Here is an 18,168-nt window from a genome sequence, read left to right on the forward strand (position 1 = left end):
TTTTGATATTTTTAAAAATTTTAATTAACTATCGTGGTATTTTATTTTTCTCTTCTTATCCTATTAAGCTGTATGAATTGTGATGAAAAGTGGACAAAATATGGTAAGTAAAATATACAAAAAATGTTGAACCAAGTGTTTACATGAACATGTCCATTTCTAAGACTAATGAAACACAACTTTTGTAGGACATATGTCCTATGATATATGATATATATCAATTTTCTTCAAATCACCATAGCACTTGACAAAGTACAACTTTCAAATTCAACAGAGTTTTAGGTCTTCTGGAGAACACGATTGTTGATGGTTAGGTTTCTGATGAACATGTAACAACTGAAACAGGAGTTCCACTCATTAACAATTCTCTTCAAAGTTCATGTACATGTACTAGAACATGTAGAAGTTCATTTTTCATTTGATGACTTCACCCTCCAATTTTTTCTGCCTCAGTGACTTCAGTCGCTCAACCCATTGGTCCATTTTGACTTCAGGATCAACACACAGCTACAATGAATAGAAAATGATTTCAAACATACTGGTTTGTTCAAAAACACTTTATATAGTAATTATTAATGCATAAGTCTCCATAATAATGGTGTGATAGTATAGATTAAAGAATGTAGAATCATTTAGGTATACAGTAATATCAGTATACATTTCTTTTTTTCTTCTCATTTAGTTTGTCATTGGGCAATAAATGTAACATTACTTTAAGTCTACAATGTCAACTATGTCTAGAAATCTTTTGGTACTGAATTTCAAACATTGAATCCAACAATTGCCATTATTGGTGAGAAAAAGAAAAGAATAATATTGATAACCCCAGATATTGTTCTGCTTAATTCTTTCACAATAAAAGACAGACCACAATAACATAAAAGGACTTACATTGGAATGAGCTAGTTTAGACAAATCATCCACCTCCAGAATCTTCTTCACTGCCATGTCAGGCTTAAACTCAGCAGCAGTGCCAAAAGAAAACTCTTCTTCCTTTTTAGATCCTGTCTTTTCTTTATCCTGTAGGAATAATTTTTTTTAAAGACATGTGATTGAGCCTAGATACAGTCAAACTTTGTTATCTCAAATTAGATAGGACTTGTTAAAACTTTGAGATATCGAGGGTAAAAATACTTAAAAATTGTGTGATTGGGACTTAAAAATCAAACTTACATATCCATTGTATTCGAGTGTTTGAGATATTGAAGTTAAGCTTTAGTTTCAAATCCATTAAAGGTGTGTTAAGACAGGTTCACAGTGAAAAAAAATTTGTAATGACAAGTGTTTTAACAGAGTTGGTTCAAGATGGTAATCTTTATAAAAGCAAACCCACTTTTTTTGAGAAAATATTGAAGCAAAACCCCTTACATATCTGTTGGAGACAAATGAAGATTGGATGAAGGAGGAGCTCTCAATGTCCTTGATGGCGTTGGAGAACTGCAGCTGTTCCTGGTGGGTTTTACTTCCTGTCCCTGCCCCTGAACCAGTCAGCTGCTCTTTGATCTTTTCATCTGCTGCAGCTTTAAAAAAATTTAAAAATATTTTTTTCAACAGACTGAAATTCTTAGAAGACCAGAAGCAAATTAATTTCCTGATTCAGACTGATAACACAAACTGTAAAACTCATCTTCACAAGCCAGGGGTGACAATCCATGGTGAATAGAGAAACACCACCGATCGTCACCCATGGCTAGTGAAGATGTGTAAAACTATGTTTATAGTGAAGTTCCAGGCACAGTTTTGTTTTAATTCGTTTGTACCTGTACATGTATACATAACTTGTTATATTTGATACATTTATAAAACATTTTGAGGCTATAGGAATGAAACTGACCTCAATACAATTTAATGTGAATTCATTATAAGTGTACTTGCTGTAAACATGTTTTACTGTAGTACAGGGTGTACTTGTACATGCTTTTACTATTTGCATACCTGCAGCTTTGAGGGCCATATGCATTCTGGCCTGTGCCTGCTCTGCTGGTGTCTGTGAGTGACAAAATGAGGAGAAATTTATAAGACTGGAATACACTGAACAGCAAGAGAGCAAAAGGAAAGTTTTTATCATTTAAAATACATGTACAAGGAAATCAATCTGAATGTCCAGAGTGCATACTTTTTTTTTCTCGAAGAAATGTAGAAAAACAAAATTTAATGGTATATAATTAGCATGATTTGTATAATGCAAAGATGCCTTTTAGGTTTGCTTGAAATTGGTTTAGTGGTTCTCGAGAAGAATATAAAAAATATGAAAAGTTAAAGACATGAACAACAACAATGCCGATTGAAGACTCTGGATAAATTTGGATCAGAAAGGCTCTATTGAGAATTCTGCTCAAGTGAACTACATGCATTAATAAAAAACAATTGCTCTCCAAACTGACATTGTATGCAATATCCATTAGTTAAACAAGGCGATAATATGTAGTTAAAAAGAATCATACTAAACTTCAAAAACTTACCATGTCGGCAAAGCCAGGAATATCCCTGTTAATACAAAATACAAATGAAAAAGATAATAAGTGTTGCTCAATAAATTACAAGCACAACAATTTGGTCAGAGATTTTATTTTAGTAAAATTAGAAATCAAAGATCACTTAAGTCTTCAGGTTGGATATTCATTACATAAATCTTTACAACATTTTATGACAGTTTTACATTTTTATCATAAAAAATATATATGACAGTGTATCATATACAATTTTCTTCAACTTCAATAACAAAATCACAAAATATATTTTCAATTCATAAATTCAAACAGATATACTGTAATCTTCATATTAATATTTGAATTGTATGTGTAAAAGAGCTTACTCTGTTGCCTTATTTTTGGGACTTTTATCCCTACGTCTCTCTTTTGAACGGGATCTAAAAGAATAAACAAAACTTTCATTTTTAAAAACAGTAAACTCAAAATGAATTAACTATAAAATTAATATTTCTAGAAAATTCATATCTTTCAAAATATTGATCATTATTCATGTTAATATCATACCTTTTTGACCTTTGCCTGTCTCTGCTTAATGACCTTGAATAACGAGATCTTCGCCTGCTGCGACTGGATGATCGTGATCTTCTGTCGTAACTTCTGGATCTTCGGTCATGACTTCTAGATCTCCGTCTTGAATAACGATCTCTGCTGCGAGATCTTGACCTTGACCTATATCTCCCTCTCTCTAAGCTAGGTGACCTTCTCCTGCTCCTTGATCTTGATCTTCGTCTTGACCTCTCTGGAGACAATGATGGTGAACGTCGATGATGCTTTGACTTCTTTGATTTTTTATGCTTTGATGACAATCTGCTGTCTCCACTACTTACAGACCTGAATAAAATGAATTTCATGATATACATTTTTTTTGCATGGAAATGCAGTTTTTGCCACTCAATTAATCTAGAATAACTTTCAAAACAATTCTCTTTTCTTTGAAATATTTGATTTGATCAATTTTAGCAAACAAGTTTGACTTGTGAAAGTATAGAAGAATTTAAGGACTGGATGATGTGAACAATGTGAACATCAAATCAAATTGTTTAAGAATTACATGGCCTAATTGTCAGATGACATAGGTCAATAACTTTGATGCTATGGGGTGTGTTCTTGGACGAGGCCTTGTCTTGCTTCAAAAGCTCAAACGGTTAACGGTAATTACTATGCGATATAGACTAGTGTTCAGTCCATGGGTGGGGGTCTATAACGTTAACTGCTATGCAACATAGTGATATTGGTTACACATAAGATACATACTGCTGTGCGACCAACTCTCGCTGAGTACCAATTCTCGCCAGTGCATTGATACGTCATTTTTCACATATAATTTTATGTGTTGATAAAATGACATAACAATGCATCATTGGTGAGAAATGGCTCTTTGCCAGTATGGCTTGAATATTATTTAACTATCTTAATTCATTAACAGTGTGTGAGTTAGAAAATTGAAAATGCATTTTAAAATATTGGAGGAATTAAATAGGCAAATAGTATAGTTTAATTTTTGTTTGATTTAAATACAAACCTCGACCTGGAACGCTTCTTTTTCTTCTTCTTTCGTTTCTTTTTTTCCTCATCACTGTCGTAGCGAGGCATCGTCTACAACAAAATTCTTTAATAGTTCGAATTTCCTCAACTTGTCGAAAAATTATGAGTCATTCCCACAAACCTGGGCTGTAACTAAACTTCTTTACAATACATCATATTGTTTGCTTGCCATTAAATGAAGATAAACTGTTTGGTAATTAAACTCACCACGTAAACAAAGAAAAAATGCTACAACCAATCTGCATTTTCCTCTTGCACTGCCATGTTTGTTTTTACCGGTGTTAGTTAAGCTATACGTAGATGTATTCGATTCTCATGTAGGGAATACTGAGACAATTTTCTAAAATGGTAGAGCAGTTTTGTTACACATTTTTTAAATATCATTTTTCAAGACTGTTATGAGAGGCATAAATATTTATAGTTATTTATGTCTCTACTGTTATGTAAAGTCGTGAACCTTGGTCACAATGATGATGTCAATGGCTCCAGAGGCTGTAAATTTCACACTGGTCAACACATCAAATATTTGTTCAATAGAGCTTATAGAAATATATTTAATGAATTTACGTTCCTCTTTGATGAAGTTCAGCAAAATCTTAGTTTGCATTGAGTCATAATCTATAAACATATAAGATTCGAAAGAGCTGTGTTACTCGGTTGCGATGAAACTTTTACGCACTTTTTTCAAGCCAGGTAAGTACCAACATCAAATAAGTTGGTCAATGCATAATTTACAAACAGAATATGCATACAGAATAAGAAATGAATGCATAAAATCGAAAGAACATGAAAGGAATATTACCGGTACATGTCGGCCACAAGTTTCAGGAGTGCAATTGGGTGTGTGACGGTCAGACCGGTTCGAATACCGGCGCCAGATAGCTCAGTTGGTAGAGCACCTGACTAGAGATTCAGGGGGCCCGGGTTCGAAACCCGGTCTGGTCCGTCATTATTTCTCCCATCCCGTTACATTTGGTGCCGTGACCAACCCCTGGAACTGACAGGTGAACTCCTGCCAGGGGAAGAGCCTGGGGTGATCTTCGGGGACGAAGATCATTTAAGGGGGGAAGAATGTGACGGTCAGACCGGTTCGAATACTGGCGCCAGAAAGCTCAGTTGGTAGAGCACCTGACTGGAGATTCAGGGGGCCCGGGTTCAAAACCCGGTCTGGTCCGTCATTATTTCTCCCATCCCGTTACAGATGTAACATATCAAAGGGTTTATATACCAGGTATCTGTGTGACGGTTCTCATTTACGAGCGGTGTTCAGATTTAAAGGTGAGCATTTTGGCCCAAGGGCCTCTTGTTACATGTGATATGTTGCAGTTCCAATGATTTTAAAAAAGTTTTCCATGTTGATAATGGGAGAGTGTCAATCCTTTTCAAATAGAATTTCATTTTCAAAATGATGTTTATAGTCCAACAATATATCATATATACAGCATCGATAAAAGAAAACACAAAGAAATGAGAAATCAATATGCGTGTTTAAACATTTTTTTATTGAAATTCAAATCAAATTTAACACTTTGTTGAAAGATAATACAGTAAATACATGTATCTGTTTTATGAATTCCAAGCAATTTACATCTTAGTTTTGTTCACATGTTCTTATAAAATCATACAAAATGATCAAAACTCAATAATGCATCAGATTTGTAACTAAAGATTTGTTGTAATTCAAAAACAAAACTTGTGTGCAATATCAAAGTACTGAACATACCAGTAAACATGCATGTACATGTAGCTTAGAAAAAATTGCTAACATTTCCAAAGTCCAGTAGATCACATGAACTAAACTGTTTTATAGGTATGTCAAACTTTTGTTTTTTAAAGCAAAAAAATATACATGTTCAAACACATTCAATGCTATCATACAGCAATAAACAACTATAAATCCGCAAGTTTTTATTTTTTTTTAGACAAACTGTGCAAAATATATGCAAGACAAATGAATTTTAATGAAATAAAAACAATGCACCAAATTTTACAAAAATGAGATTACTTATATTCATAATTAACCATCATGTATTAATCAAATGAATAATTACTGTAATTGCATGACAAGCATGATAGCTGTACAAGTTTTGTTTTCTTTATATGTACAAAAACTGCCTATTTACAATATAAAGATTTCAACATCATTGCAACATACTCAAGTCCTTCCTGAACACAATTTAATTACAAAAAGATTTTTAAAAATCCATAATGCAGCCAACAACTCACACAGAATAATGTACACAACTTTTTTTTTATACAATAGCAGTAACTTATCAACCTTGATATAATATACATACACAATAAATAGTCTGCAACATTTCTCTTCATTTGGATATAAAAATACCAGTTTCAATGTTAATATATACAATGAAAGATAAAGCTCTTATGATCAACAATATATTTTTTAAACATGGATGATTTTTTTTCCAATGGTAACAATTAAAAAATGTTAACAAATCCTGTCAATTTGTCAGAATGAATGTTATTTACACATGAGAAAATGAAAAAGACAATTCTGTCCACTCAACAATCAAAAGCACTTCACAGAAGCATTTGAATGTGAAAAAATTGTTCCAACATTACACAAACTTCCTGCTTCCAAAGTACGGTATTAACATATATAAAATGTCTTTGCAGCATTTCTCTTTCCCTGTCTGAATTTACTGTGACCCTGGTGTGTCAGGAGAATAGCGTGAGCTGGTTGGGGTATACTGGGGAGACGTTGGGGTGTATGTGGGGCTAGTGGGGGTGTACTGTGGACTCGAAGGGGAATATGAAGGACTAGCTGGAGAGTGTCTCGGGCTGGTGGGGGAATAGGTTGGAGATGTAGGGGAATACTTTGGACTGGGGCTGTACCTTGGAGAACTTGGACTGTACTCAGGTGAAGTAGGGCTGTAGTTAGGAGAAGAGGGAGAATAAGAGGGAGAGTTGGGGGTGTATTTTGGGCTGCTTGGGGAGTAAGAAGGACTTGAGGGGGAATATTTGGGAGATGATGGGGAGTACTGTGGTGAGCTGGGGGAATAAGAGGGGCTAGTTGGGGAGTAGGAAGGACTTGTGGGGCTGTACTTTGGACTGCTCGGAGAATAACTTGGACTTGTTGGGCTGTAACTGGGGCTAGTTGGAGAGTAGCTTGGAGAGCTCGGGCTGTATGATGGACTAGAAGGACTGTATGAAGGACTTGTTGGAGAATAGCTTGGAGAAGTGGGGGAGTAACTTGGGCTTGTTGGTGAATAACTCGGGGAAGTTGGAGAGTAGCTGGGGGAAGTTGGACTGTAACTAGGAGATGTGGGAGAATAAGAGGGGCTTGTAGGAGAATATGAAGGGGATGTAGGCGAGTAAGAGGGGCTGGTAGGGGAGTAAGAAGGACTTGTTGGGCTGTATGATGGACTGGTTGGGGAATATGATGGACTTGTTGGGGAATAAGATGGGCTTGTTGGACTGTATGATGGTGAAGTTGGACTGTAGCTCGGACTAGTTGGAGAGTAGGAGGGGCTGGTTGGACTGTACGAGGGTGACGTCGGACTGTAACTCGGACTTGTCGGAGAATAAGATGGACTTGTCGGGCTGTAATTTGGAGAAGTTGGAGAATACCCAGGACTTGTTGGACTGTATGAAGGGCTTGTGGGAGAATACCCTGGACTCTGTGGTGTACCAGCAGGAGATGACGGCACATAAGAAGGCGATGCTGGAGAGTAGCTAGGAGACATGCCTCCCCCTACTGGGCTAGGAATGTATGGACTGGCAGGTCCCGGGGAACCTGGCTGGGGTGACCAGGCAGGACTGTAGCCAGGGCTGTACCCACTCTCACTAGCAGCAGATGGTGAGAAGCCTGCAGCTCCGGGGGTCATTCCACTGCCAACTCCGGGTGACCAGGCACTGGCATATGCTGGTGTAGCTCCCTGCTGCCATGGGGTCATTTGAGGTGACATTCCAGCAGCAGGACTGGCTCCAGCTCCAAAGAACAAACCAGTGCCAACTGAAACAACAAATAATTCAACAATTAGTAAACTGTTAGTTATAGAGCAGAGATATTGAGAAGTTGATCAAAATCCATCCTTTGCAATACATACTTCCGCCTGGCATTCCTGCTCCAATAGCAGTTGGAATCTCCATTCCATATTTACACTTTTCAGCATCCAACAAGAGATCAAAGCAACCTGTTCCAATTCTAGCCAGCTGGCCTACAATAATACACTCAGAGACACCCTTCATTGGGTCCATTTCTCCATGAGAGGCAGCCTCCATCAAAATGTCCACCTAACAGAAGAGAAGTTAGTTTTCAATAAAATCTAATACTGTTTATTCCTTATATTACGTGAGTACTTAATTCCGTGATCTAGCAGTTTAGGATCAAATCGCGAGAATATAAAATCGCGAACACGGAATTACCATCCTTATTTCTTACAGTTTTCAACTCTTAAAATAAAAAAAATAGCAGAATCTCGCTATTATAGAAAATAATAGCGGGATTTTAAAACCCGCGAGGGGTGCTTCTCGCGATTTTACGCGGATATTAATTCTTCTCGGTTAATTAGGAATCGACAGTAAACAAAAAGTAAAATTTTTCCTCTTGAACAAGGTCAAAGGGAGATTTGAGCTTACCGTTTCCTCAAAGGAGCAACGAGCCAGAGCTCCTGTTTCCTGCCTGTTGATTCCGTGTCTTGTGATGGCCATCAAGTGACCCTTTGCTGTCATGGAGTCGCACAACAGTGACAAATGTCTGTAATTGACATAGGAGCCGTCAAAGGAAATGACGTGGTTCATTTCCTTTTCTATAGACTTTCTTACAGCCTCTATCCCAAGTATCTGTAAATAACAAAATACATGATATATACATTCTTTTGACATTACAATATAATCAGTCAGCAACCAAATAAGGACATTTATTGCAATTCTTGATCTGGCTATTTTTCAAAAGCAACCATCCTGATCTAGAAAAGGCTACACAATTTTCTGTTTTAAATTCTATAAAAGCAATGAACCATTTCTCGACCACCTACCGAGAAGACTTCTACGATGTCATTGGTTGTTGTTCGGATTGGATCGACGTCTCTCTGACTGAGAACCTTCATCAGAGCTGTACCATCAGTTTCCAGAATCCACTCGGCTACAGCCTTAAACTCGCCCTCCTCTGTAATGGAGATCCTCTTCTTGTCCTCTGTATTGGGCAAGTGCATGTACACCTACATAACCATACAGATATCACTACACATGCCATTTGATGTCATGCAATTTTTAAATTTTAAACAATTTTTAACAAAAACAAATAAACTAAAAGTTGTATCAATGTACAAACCTTGGCAATTGCTTCAATTCCTTGAAGGGTCATATCTGACAACAGGTTTGCCTCAATACAACGCAAGAACACATCATCTTCCATCTTGTCAACAATTTCTTCCTCCTGTAAAATGATTGTTTTTTTTTTTTTTAAATGTATTCTTTTCTCTTTATTTTGGATTTGTGAGAAAATTCAGAAGAAAATTTACTCTACAAAAGAATGACTCACATTCTGCATTTTGCTTTCGTCAGAGTTCATGATCCTGATTCGGAGGACAAGTTTTTCAGCATTGTCATCATTGAAGATGCAGTTCAAGTCATCACCAAATCCTACAGGATAAAACATCATGCAGATTATGATCTAATTAAAATAAGACACCAAAACGCAACAATTACAGCTTCTTCTTAAAGCTAACTCCTTACCGGCTGTAATTTTTTCAGAGATCTGTTCCATGGTAAGTTTTTTGTCTGTCATTCTTTTTCGGTCCAGTTCTATTCTGAGTAGCCAAGCGGATATTTTGGACACATCAAAGTCAGGCATTTCGTAATACACATTTACCCACTCCTGGTCCTCAGAGATCACTGTATTCTGTGGGTCAGGGTCGTAGTAGATAGCAGTGTTGGCCGTCACTTTACGCAGAGTGGTGTGTTCTAATCTACACAGTACATCCTTTAAAAAGAAAAACATTTTATTACAAGTACCTATCTTCAACTTTCTTAAGCATCAATTTAAGAGACCAAAATCCTAATACCTTTGTTAAGATTTTCAAAGCTACCTGTCTCATTTTAAATTAAAACATAAAACACATACACACTTTTAAACAAGATTTGCATAAAATAGCATTATGTTCCTTAAGTGTAAAGTTTTCTACCGATTTTTTAAAAAAAGTAATCCTGAATTATTATTTTTTACCTTGGCCTTTTCAGCATCTCTTGCAGCTTGTCCAATCAAGTAAACAGTCAGAGATGGTGTTTTTGGTTTCTTGGAGATGTTGATGATTTCCTTCAGACGGGGCACACCAAGGGTTACGTTCTTGGCAGACACACCAGCATAATGGAAAGTGTTCAATGTCATCTGTGTGGCAGGTTCTCCCAGAGACTGGGCGGCAAGAGCTCCCACCATTTCACCAGGATGAGCCTGCAAAGATGTTAAATATTTCAAAAGGTTCCAAGAAACTTCAGATGATTAATAGCTACAAAAGTCAAAAAGTTTGGGCATATGAAAATGATGCTAATATCTTTTTTTTATAATTTACCTGAGCTTGTTGGAATCTAGATTCCACTTCTCCAATGAGCCACTCGAATGCTTCTGAACTGAGACGGAACTCCTCCGTAACACGCTTGGCACACAGGGTAGATCTTATCAAACACTTGAAGAGCAGAGTAGCATTAGCATTGGCCTGGATACTGAGTCTGTCCCCTCCAGCCACCACTATCAGTCGCTTACATAAATCCTCAACTCCTACAATATCATAAGAATTCTTGGTCAACAGTGTCGTATACACACATATATCTTACATTGAAAAGCCTGATTAATATCCTATATATTACCTTCGACAACTTTAATAGGATGCAGATCAGTAGGTTTATGAGTGTCAATACGGAATATCTTCTGAGCATTCCAGATCATTCTCTGTAAATTACAGGGCAGCACCACTTTGCTGTCTCCCGTTGGGAATATGGAACGCAGAATATCTCGATCCTCCCTCAACTGCTCCCACTCGCGATCCAGTTGGGAGACCGCCAAAGCATCTCCCATCAAGTCCTTGATCACTTCCTCTGACAAACACTTTTTCATGTTCCTAAAACCATTGACAAGACATTGTAGATCCAATCTTTACATTTCTATACAAATGATCCAAATTAATGGGGAGAAAAAAATGGGGAGGGAAAAAACTAATACTTAAAAGACACATTTTTTATCCATACCTTTCATTTGTTGCATCAAATTTAAACTGCCTCTCAAAAGCTCTGTTGGACGGTTTCAGAGTGGGCATTGTCTGGAATTCCACATGCGTTGCATCAAGTCCGTCCTCTCCGTAACGCAGCTGAACCAACTGTTCAACCTGATTACGCACTGTTCCATCGTATTTCACCATCACACTTTCCATAGCTTTGATCAATCTTCTCTGAATGTAACCTGGGATAGCCAAAAGATTTTTTCAGTTTTTAGCAAAAGAATATGCAATTTTATTCTTATGTGCTCTTATGTTTTCCTAAAGTCAGTCTAACAAAATAAACTGCATGTAAATGTGTTAAACCAGTTTACAGAGACTGTAAACAGAATCAGCCTACCTGTTTCTGCTGTTTTGACAGCAGTATCGATCAACCCTTCACGACCTCCCATGGCGTGGAAGTAGAACTCTGAGGGTGTAAGACCAGCCAGGTACGAGTTCTCAACAAACCCTCTAGACTCTGGACCGTAATCATCCTTGATAAAGTGAGGCAGAGTTCTGTGACGGAAACCAAAGGGAATTCGCTTTCCTTCTACGTTCTGTTGCCCCACACAGGCAATAACCTAAGAAAGAGCCAGACCATTTCTAAATATTTATTTCATTTAAAAAATTATAAGCATTACCTAATAGTGATACACATGTAAAAGTTAATAAAGCACACTTCACTGTCACATGTATTTCCATTACAAGCTGATCTGCTTAAATCTTTGCACAAGATAATAGTTAGGAAAAAACTTCTGTAGACCGACCTGAGAGATGTTAATCTTGGATCCCTTGGATCCTGCCACCACCATAGCTTTGAAGTTGTTGTAGTCGGACAGAGATTTCTGAGCTTTACTTCCTGTCTTGTCTCTGGCATCGTTTAGGATTCTGTTCACCTGTTAAAGAAACAGTTTCAAAACAATTATGTATTGTAACATAGCTTAACTCTAAAAAGATAAAATACAAATAGCAAATTAGCCCTTTAACTATGTCAAACAAATTGTACGTTCTATTTACCATGTTCTCAAAGGTCTGCCTCAGTGTGTTACCAGGAGTTGGTTCCAGATCATCATTGTGGGCTTTCTCAATGACTTCTATCACATCATGCTACGAAGATGCAACAAAAACAAACTGTCAGTGAGATCTTAACCTATAATACATCAAAATTTTAGAATGAAGGTTACATAAACTTCATCCTAAGGACTGTGACGTCTTTTTTTGGGTAAATTACCTTAGCCTTTTTGATAGTGTCCTGGATATCAATGTAGGTCTGGGGGTCGGCAATGGTGTCCCCAATACCAATACTGTGTCCCTCCAACAGCAGCCAGTTGTTGACCAAGGTCTGGATGTGACCGTACATTTCGCCGGCGATCACCCAGCCGTACTCCATGAACACCACATGGGCCAGGGAGCCGCTGGAAGTACCCAGGGTCTTCTTACACAGAATGCCACTGATCAGCATACCATCTTCAATCAGAACCTAATAAAGAGTTCCAAATGTAAAGTTACAAAACTAAATTATTTTTTTTATCACACATTATGGAGGAGTTCGATAAATACTTTTCATGGCATGCGTTATGTAATTGCTACTGTTTTAGTAGATAAGATGGTGTCTCTGAAAACACATAACAATCTGACTGTTAAATAGAACTTTACCTTGGTGTCTCCTGGGGAGATCCACTTGTACGGCCCCTTGTCCTCTTCGTCTGGGTGGGTGCTGTGGGTTCTGATACAGTTGGTTCGTCCGGGAATGACTAACGAGAACAACTGCTTCCCTGTCCACAGAGGTTTAGGCTTCAGAATGGCTGGCTGAGGAACATGACCATCCCATCTGGGCAAGAACATCAACAGGTTCATGACTTGACCCTAAAAATGAAAGATTGAGATCATGATAAATTCAATGCTTCAAAGAGACAACTGTATTTCAAAGTTTAAATTGCAATTTTTCTCTTTGCATATGACAAAGCTTTAAATTTACTCGAGAAAATAATACTTCCTAAGGAAAAATAAAACAATGACCATTCTCCCCAACCCCCACCAGCATTTCCAACTTACCCTGTCCAAGAAGACATCCCTCTTGGTCATTTTCCTGACAGCTGTCAGGGTGTCCTGTACAATACCCATGACAGGCCTGTTGGCCTGAGGGGTGATGATCATCCTGGGTACCAGGGCCAGGTTAGAGATCTCAGCCTTGGTTTCCAAGGACTGGGGCAAGTGGAGGTTCATCTCATCTCCATCAAAGTCAGCATTGTATGGAGTGGTTACACTATGAAATGAAGGGACATGATGGCGTTAGAACTCTTGGTCTTCTAACTATCAGATTGAATTTACAATAGTTCATTTAATCTATTTCAAAATAAATAAAAGAATCTCATAAAAGGATTCCATTCCTCCAATCAAATTTCAGCCAAAACTACAACACCTCTTGCATTAGCCAACAACATCTCTCAGCATTCTGTGCTTACCTGAGATTGAGCCTGAATGTGGACCAAGGAAGAACCTTGACCTTGTGACACATCATACTCATTTTGTGGAGGGTAGGCTGTCTGTTGAACACAATGTAGTCATTGTCCTGCATGTGTCTCTCCACCTGATAAAAAAACATCAATGTCCATAAATGATATCAATATACCTTTAAATATTTATATTAATGTTGATATAATATAAATTAGCTTGGAAGCATTCGATAACTGTTTTACAAGAAACATGACAATAACATCAATACTCAACTGACAAGACTGGAGTCAAACAATATATTAATCTCCGTTACTACACATGAACTATAGCTGTTTATTGTTTTCAAACAAATGCCAACCTTGTAACCAATCTGCAAATGAAGATCACTAGCTTTGGGGTGAAACCTCAGATCAATCCTTTCACCATTGTCACGAATGATGTATTTGGCCCCGGGGTACTGATTGGCTCCCCTCCTAACAAGCTCTTGCATTCTATGTGAAAATCGTACATGTAAAATGAATTTCAGCCTTATCAGTTTGCTGTAAGCTTAATATACAATTTCTATTACTTTAACATTTCATATACTTTTGTACATCTTTATCAATTCAACAAACCTGTCAATGTTGAATGGTGTGACAAGTTCTGGAAATGTCATATTCTGTGCAATGGAGCGAGGCACTCCAACCTGATCAATTCTTAGATTGGGGTCTGGAGTAATGACAGTTCTGGCCGAGAAATCAACACGCTTTCCCATCAAATTGCCTCTGACACGACCTTCTTTCCCTTTCAATCTCTGTTTGACAGATTTCAGTGGACGGCCAGATTTTTGTACAGCCTAAAAAACAAATTTCACAAAGTAAGCCAAAATATCTGTTAATACATTTGAATTCAAATATGTTTGTTTAACACCTTATAGAAAATACAGGATGGTTAAAAGTACTGCAAAATCTTAGCCAAACTCTAATGCACAAATGATGCTCTCTTACCTTTGGTAGACCCGGAAGTTCATTATCTGTAAAAGTTGCTACATGGTACTGCAGCATCTTCATATCCTCTGAGATGATGTGCGAGGCAGCCCCATTTTGTTCATTCCGTCGTAACTGGTTATTAGCTTTTATAATGTCTGCCAGTTTGTGTGTCAAGTCATCCTGTCAGCAAGAAAGAAAATTGATACAGTACATGTAGGTAACAAATGGTATTTGATTACACAAAATTTGAACCTTAGTCATCTTTTAAGTTTTGAAGAGACCAACCAAGGACAAAATATTTTAGAAAGACTTCAATTTTCCAATTTTGATTCCTGAATTGATATGTCTTTGACACATATAAGCAAAGTGATTTGAAATACATTTAGGTAAAATTTTTCGAAATAATGACATGACCGTTTTACCTGATTTCTGGCCGAGCCAAACATCACAACAGCGGGACGGACTGCCAATGGTGGCACAGGCATCACTGTGACAATCATCCAATCAGGACGGGAGTATCTATGATCCATTCCCAACACCTGGCATTCATCATCAGAAATTCTCTTGAAGATTTCGTGCACCCTGTCGGCCGTCAAGACAATTTTCTTTTCCTGGGAATCCTCATTTGTATCTTTCCATTCAGCAATCAACTCTAGGCCTGTTCTTTTGATTTTGGGCTGGTATCTACCACATCCTCCATGCCCCTACAAAAAAATATCATTCTATTACATGCAAAAGCAATATGATTAATCAATACCTCACTACTAATAAACTGAAATTTTTAAAGAACAAATCTTAAGCTCTATGATGTTCACTTCTAGTGCTGAAACGAATGTTCGAATATTCGCGAATGAATAGTAAATTTCTAATATTCCAATGTATATTTAGCATTCGAATATTTGATCACATGTTAAACACCCATATCAAGCACTGTAAACTATGCAACATCGTGTTATTTCATTTTACTCGGAACGAAAGTAAATATAAAGCCATCTATGACTGCTATGCTTGGTAGAGTCTATTACTTAACCCAGTAATAGACTCTTCCGCCATGCTTGTTTACCTTGAAAGTAAAAGCAGGGTTTACATCGAACGGAGACAAACATTCTGGATTGTTCAATTCATGTCAGACGCTGAGGAAAAAAATTGCTTAACTGTTTGAACGAATGTGAGCTACGGAGAGTTAATATCGAAAGGTACACCGAAAGTTTTTTCTAAAAGATACCTCGATATAATTAGTTTTTTTTTTTTTTAAATAAACAAAACATTTCCAGAGATATGAGCGTTATCAGTTTTCTGTTTAATACTATATCAAACATGGCGGAAATATTTGGACTGACTTACGAAGTTACGTATCGGTCTCATCCAGGAGTCAGGACTGCAGTATATTATTAAAGAAGTAATAAATCTTTTGATTGTAGTTGATGGAAATTTTTTAAAAATCAGTATATTATTATTTGCTTAAAAATTAAATGCGCACCCAATTCAATGGATACTCATGCATTAAGTGTCAACTTCGAACTGACATGTTTAAGCAGTCTACACATACACCCACTTCGTAATACAAACTATCATATACTAGTATGCTTAATACATTGTCTATGACGTCTACGAATATTCGAATACGAATCGAATAGTACTAACGAATATTCGAATACTGATTTATGGTATTCGTTTCAGCACTATTCACTTCTATAAACTTTAGTCTAGAAAATCATCTAAAATTGTCCGAAACTAAAGAAGGAAATGCTTTTCATTTTTGTATAAAATTGATATAAATGTAAATATCTTACTTACAAAAAGGCTTACATTCAGTTGATCATAATACTTATGATCTTATACATTCCTATACACCATACCTTCTTTTGATCTCCTTCCTGGGTTTCTTCTCCAAGTTTAGCATTGTCCATCTCATCACCACCTTCACACACTTTTCGAGATTTGCACAGATCATACACTGCGACCAATCTCTTACGTGGGTAGGCTTTGGACTTTGACAATATTTCTTTGATCTTTGGATTGGTCTGCAATGATTTTTTAAGAATATAACTTTTCTAACCGATATTCATAGAGAGGTATATAAATTAATGGCTGTATACAAAATGCAAAAGTTTCCACACTGCACAAAAGTACAAACCGGGTCAACCAGCAGCTTTGAGCAGAAGAAACAAACACATCGAAGAATTTTGATGGTTTTCACCAGAAAACCAATGTGAAAGACTGGCTTGGCCAGCTCTATGTGTCCAAAATGTCCAGGGCACTCCGAGATGTTTCCAGCACAAGTCTGACATCGGGCCGACCTATCTATGGTGCCTTGGCGGGGGTCCATGAGTCCCCCAAGCTTTGGCCGACCACCTTCTGTGACTTCAGAGTACCTGATCCCTCCATCAGTAACTGACATGCGCCGCTATGATATAAAATTAATCATTTTTTTTTTAATCGATGCTTATACCAGGATAAAAATATGACCAGTCAAAAAAGTAGGGTTGACAGTTTGATTATTAACCATTTACGAGAACAACATCTTTTTAAATCATTTTTCAGGTTAGTTTATCCGATATGTCATACTGTGGACTGGTCATAATGAAATCTACAACACAGTTCATTGGCATGTGTTTCATAAACTAAATAATTAACTATGACGACTCTCCTTGAAATCATTGAATTTAATATTATAATTTCAATTTCAATTTCTTTATTAACCAATTAAGGGCCCTCAAGGGGCAACATGAAGACTGTTGACATACAACAACCAATGAACATAAAACATTCAATAAACATATACAAGAGGGAAAGAGCTGGATGATTGAAAGAGCTAAGACAGATATGAACAATTAAATAGTATATATGTATATATATATTATATGTATATTTTCGATTTTCGTATATATATATATATAGCATTTTTTTCCTTCATAATTTGTTATAACATACAATATCACGTATTATCACTGACTGCTAAGCTTTACGTTATTTATAATTCTTACGTCTTTATTATTATCATGATTATGTCACATTTAAACCGAGTGAAAAATCTATGTTTATACAAACGTACAATTTCATCTGGGCTTAATATCCCAAACTGTACTTTCTTAACATCTCTTAAAGGTGCGTTGGAATCAGCCGTATATGCCATTGTTTACAATCGGCGTAAAACTATTACGCGCGATTTCCTTTTCGCCAAAACAGTATGGCGAACCACAGCTGTGGATTTTACTGAAAAATCTGCTCGCTATTTATACTTTTTACAATATCCGGGGTTTACAGATATAGGTGCACGGGATTGACGTCACATTCACAACTTTCTGAGTCATTTGTATGTTTTTCTATTCGGAAAAAAAGGTTATTTATTTTTGAGTTTAATTAACACAGATTTAAATTATAAAGTATTGAAAATTATTAAAAACATCAAATGTTTATTTTACTTGTATGAAAAAAACCCCAACGCATTTTCTTTTAAAATTCATCTAAAATCAATTCATAATTTACTTT

General features: G+C 36.7%; 2 protein-coding genes across 2 annotated transcripts; both read right to left on the bottom strand.

The window, feature by feature from the left end:
* LOC105344235 (serine/Arginine-related protein 53) lies at positions 1–4,390 on the bottom strand. The gene is made up of 9 exons (XM_034473819.2): positions 4,245–4,390; positions 4,015–4,088; positions 2,997–3,323; positions 2,816–2,869; positions 2,463–2,487; positions 1,936–1,987; positions 1,369–1,520; positions 892–1,020; positions 1–507 (listed from the first exon to the last, which is right to left on the bottom strand). Exons 2-9 carry the CDS (start codon positions 4,083–4,085, stop codon positions 415–417), a joined length of 903 nt encoding a protein of 300 aa, XP_034329710.2. The 5' UTR covers positions 4,086–4,088; positions 4,245–4,390; the 3' UTR covers positions 1–414.
* Positions 4,391–5,503: 1,113 nt separating this feature from the next.
* On the bottom strand, positions 5,504–17,905 carry LOC105344236 (DNA-directed RNA polymerase II subunit RPB1). Its single transcript, XM_011451956.4, has 25 exons — positions 17,732–17,905; positions 16,814–17,083; positions 16,536–16,700; positions 15,099–15,380; positions 14,695–14,856; positions 14,323–14,543; positions 14,067–14,199; positions 13,717–13,841; positions 13,307–13,517; positions 12,908–13,117; positions 12,483–12,731; positions 12,269–12,358; positions 12,019–12,147; positions 11,610–11,832; positions 11,244–11,454; positions 10,866–11,116; positions 10,571–10,776; positions 10,228–10,452; positions 9,738–9,984; positions 9,544–9,644; positions 9,334–9,438; positions 9,038–9,220; positions 8,640–8,843; positions 8,108–8,294; positions 5,504–8,013 (listed from the first exon to the last, which is right to left on the bottom strand). Exons 1-25 carry the CDS (start codon positions 17,810–17,812, stop codon positions 6,698–6,700), a joined length of 5,787 nt encoding a protein of 1,928 aa, XP_011450258.1. The 5' UTR covers positions 17,813–17,905; the 3' UTR covers positions 5,504–6,697.
* Between the last annotated feature and the right edge of the window lie 263 nt (positions 17,906–18,168).

Source organism: Magallana gigas, chromosome 8 (assembly GCF_963853765.1).
Source record: "Magallana gigas chromosome 8, xbMagGiga1.1, whole genome shotgun sequence".
In the NCBI taxonomy this organism is placed as follows: Eukaryota; Metazoa; Mollusca; class Bivalvia; order Ostreida; family Ostreidae; genus Magallana; species Magallana gigas.

What these genes read in the sequence shown, in the direction of transcription:
- LOC105344235 (XM_034473819.2), bottom strand. Translation starts at nt 4,085, where the DNA reads ATGCCTCGCTACGACAGTGATGAGGAAAAAAAGAAACGAAAGAAGAAG. An exon ending in TTCCTGGCTTTGCCGACATG is followed by an intron (nt 1,988 to 2,462) that starts GTAAGTTTTTGA and finishes TGTCACTCACAG; the next exon opens with ACACCAGCAGAGCAGGCACA. An exon ending in TATGGCCCTCAAAGCTGCAG is followed by an intron (nt 1,521 to 1,935) that starts GTATGCAAATAG and finishes ATTTTTTTAAAG; the next exon opens with CTGCAGCAGATGAAAAGATC.
- LOC105344236 (XM_011451956.4), bottom strand. Translation starts at nt 17,812, where the DNA reads ATGGCATATACGGCTGATTCCAACGCACCTTTAAGAGATGTTAAGAAA. An exon ending in TCTCCCCAGGAGACACCAAG is followed by an intron (nt 12,732 to 12,907) that starts GTAAAGTTCTAT and finishes ACTCTTTATTAG; the next exon opens with GTTCTGATTGAAGATGGTAT. An exon ending in CTAGATTCCAACAAGCTCAG is followed by an intron (nt 10,453 to 10,570) that starts GTAAATTATAAA and finishes ACATCTTTGCAG; the next exon opens with GCTCATCCTGGTGAAATGGT.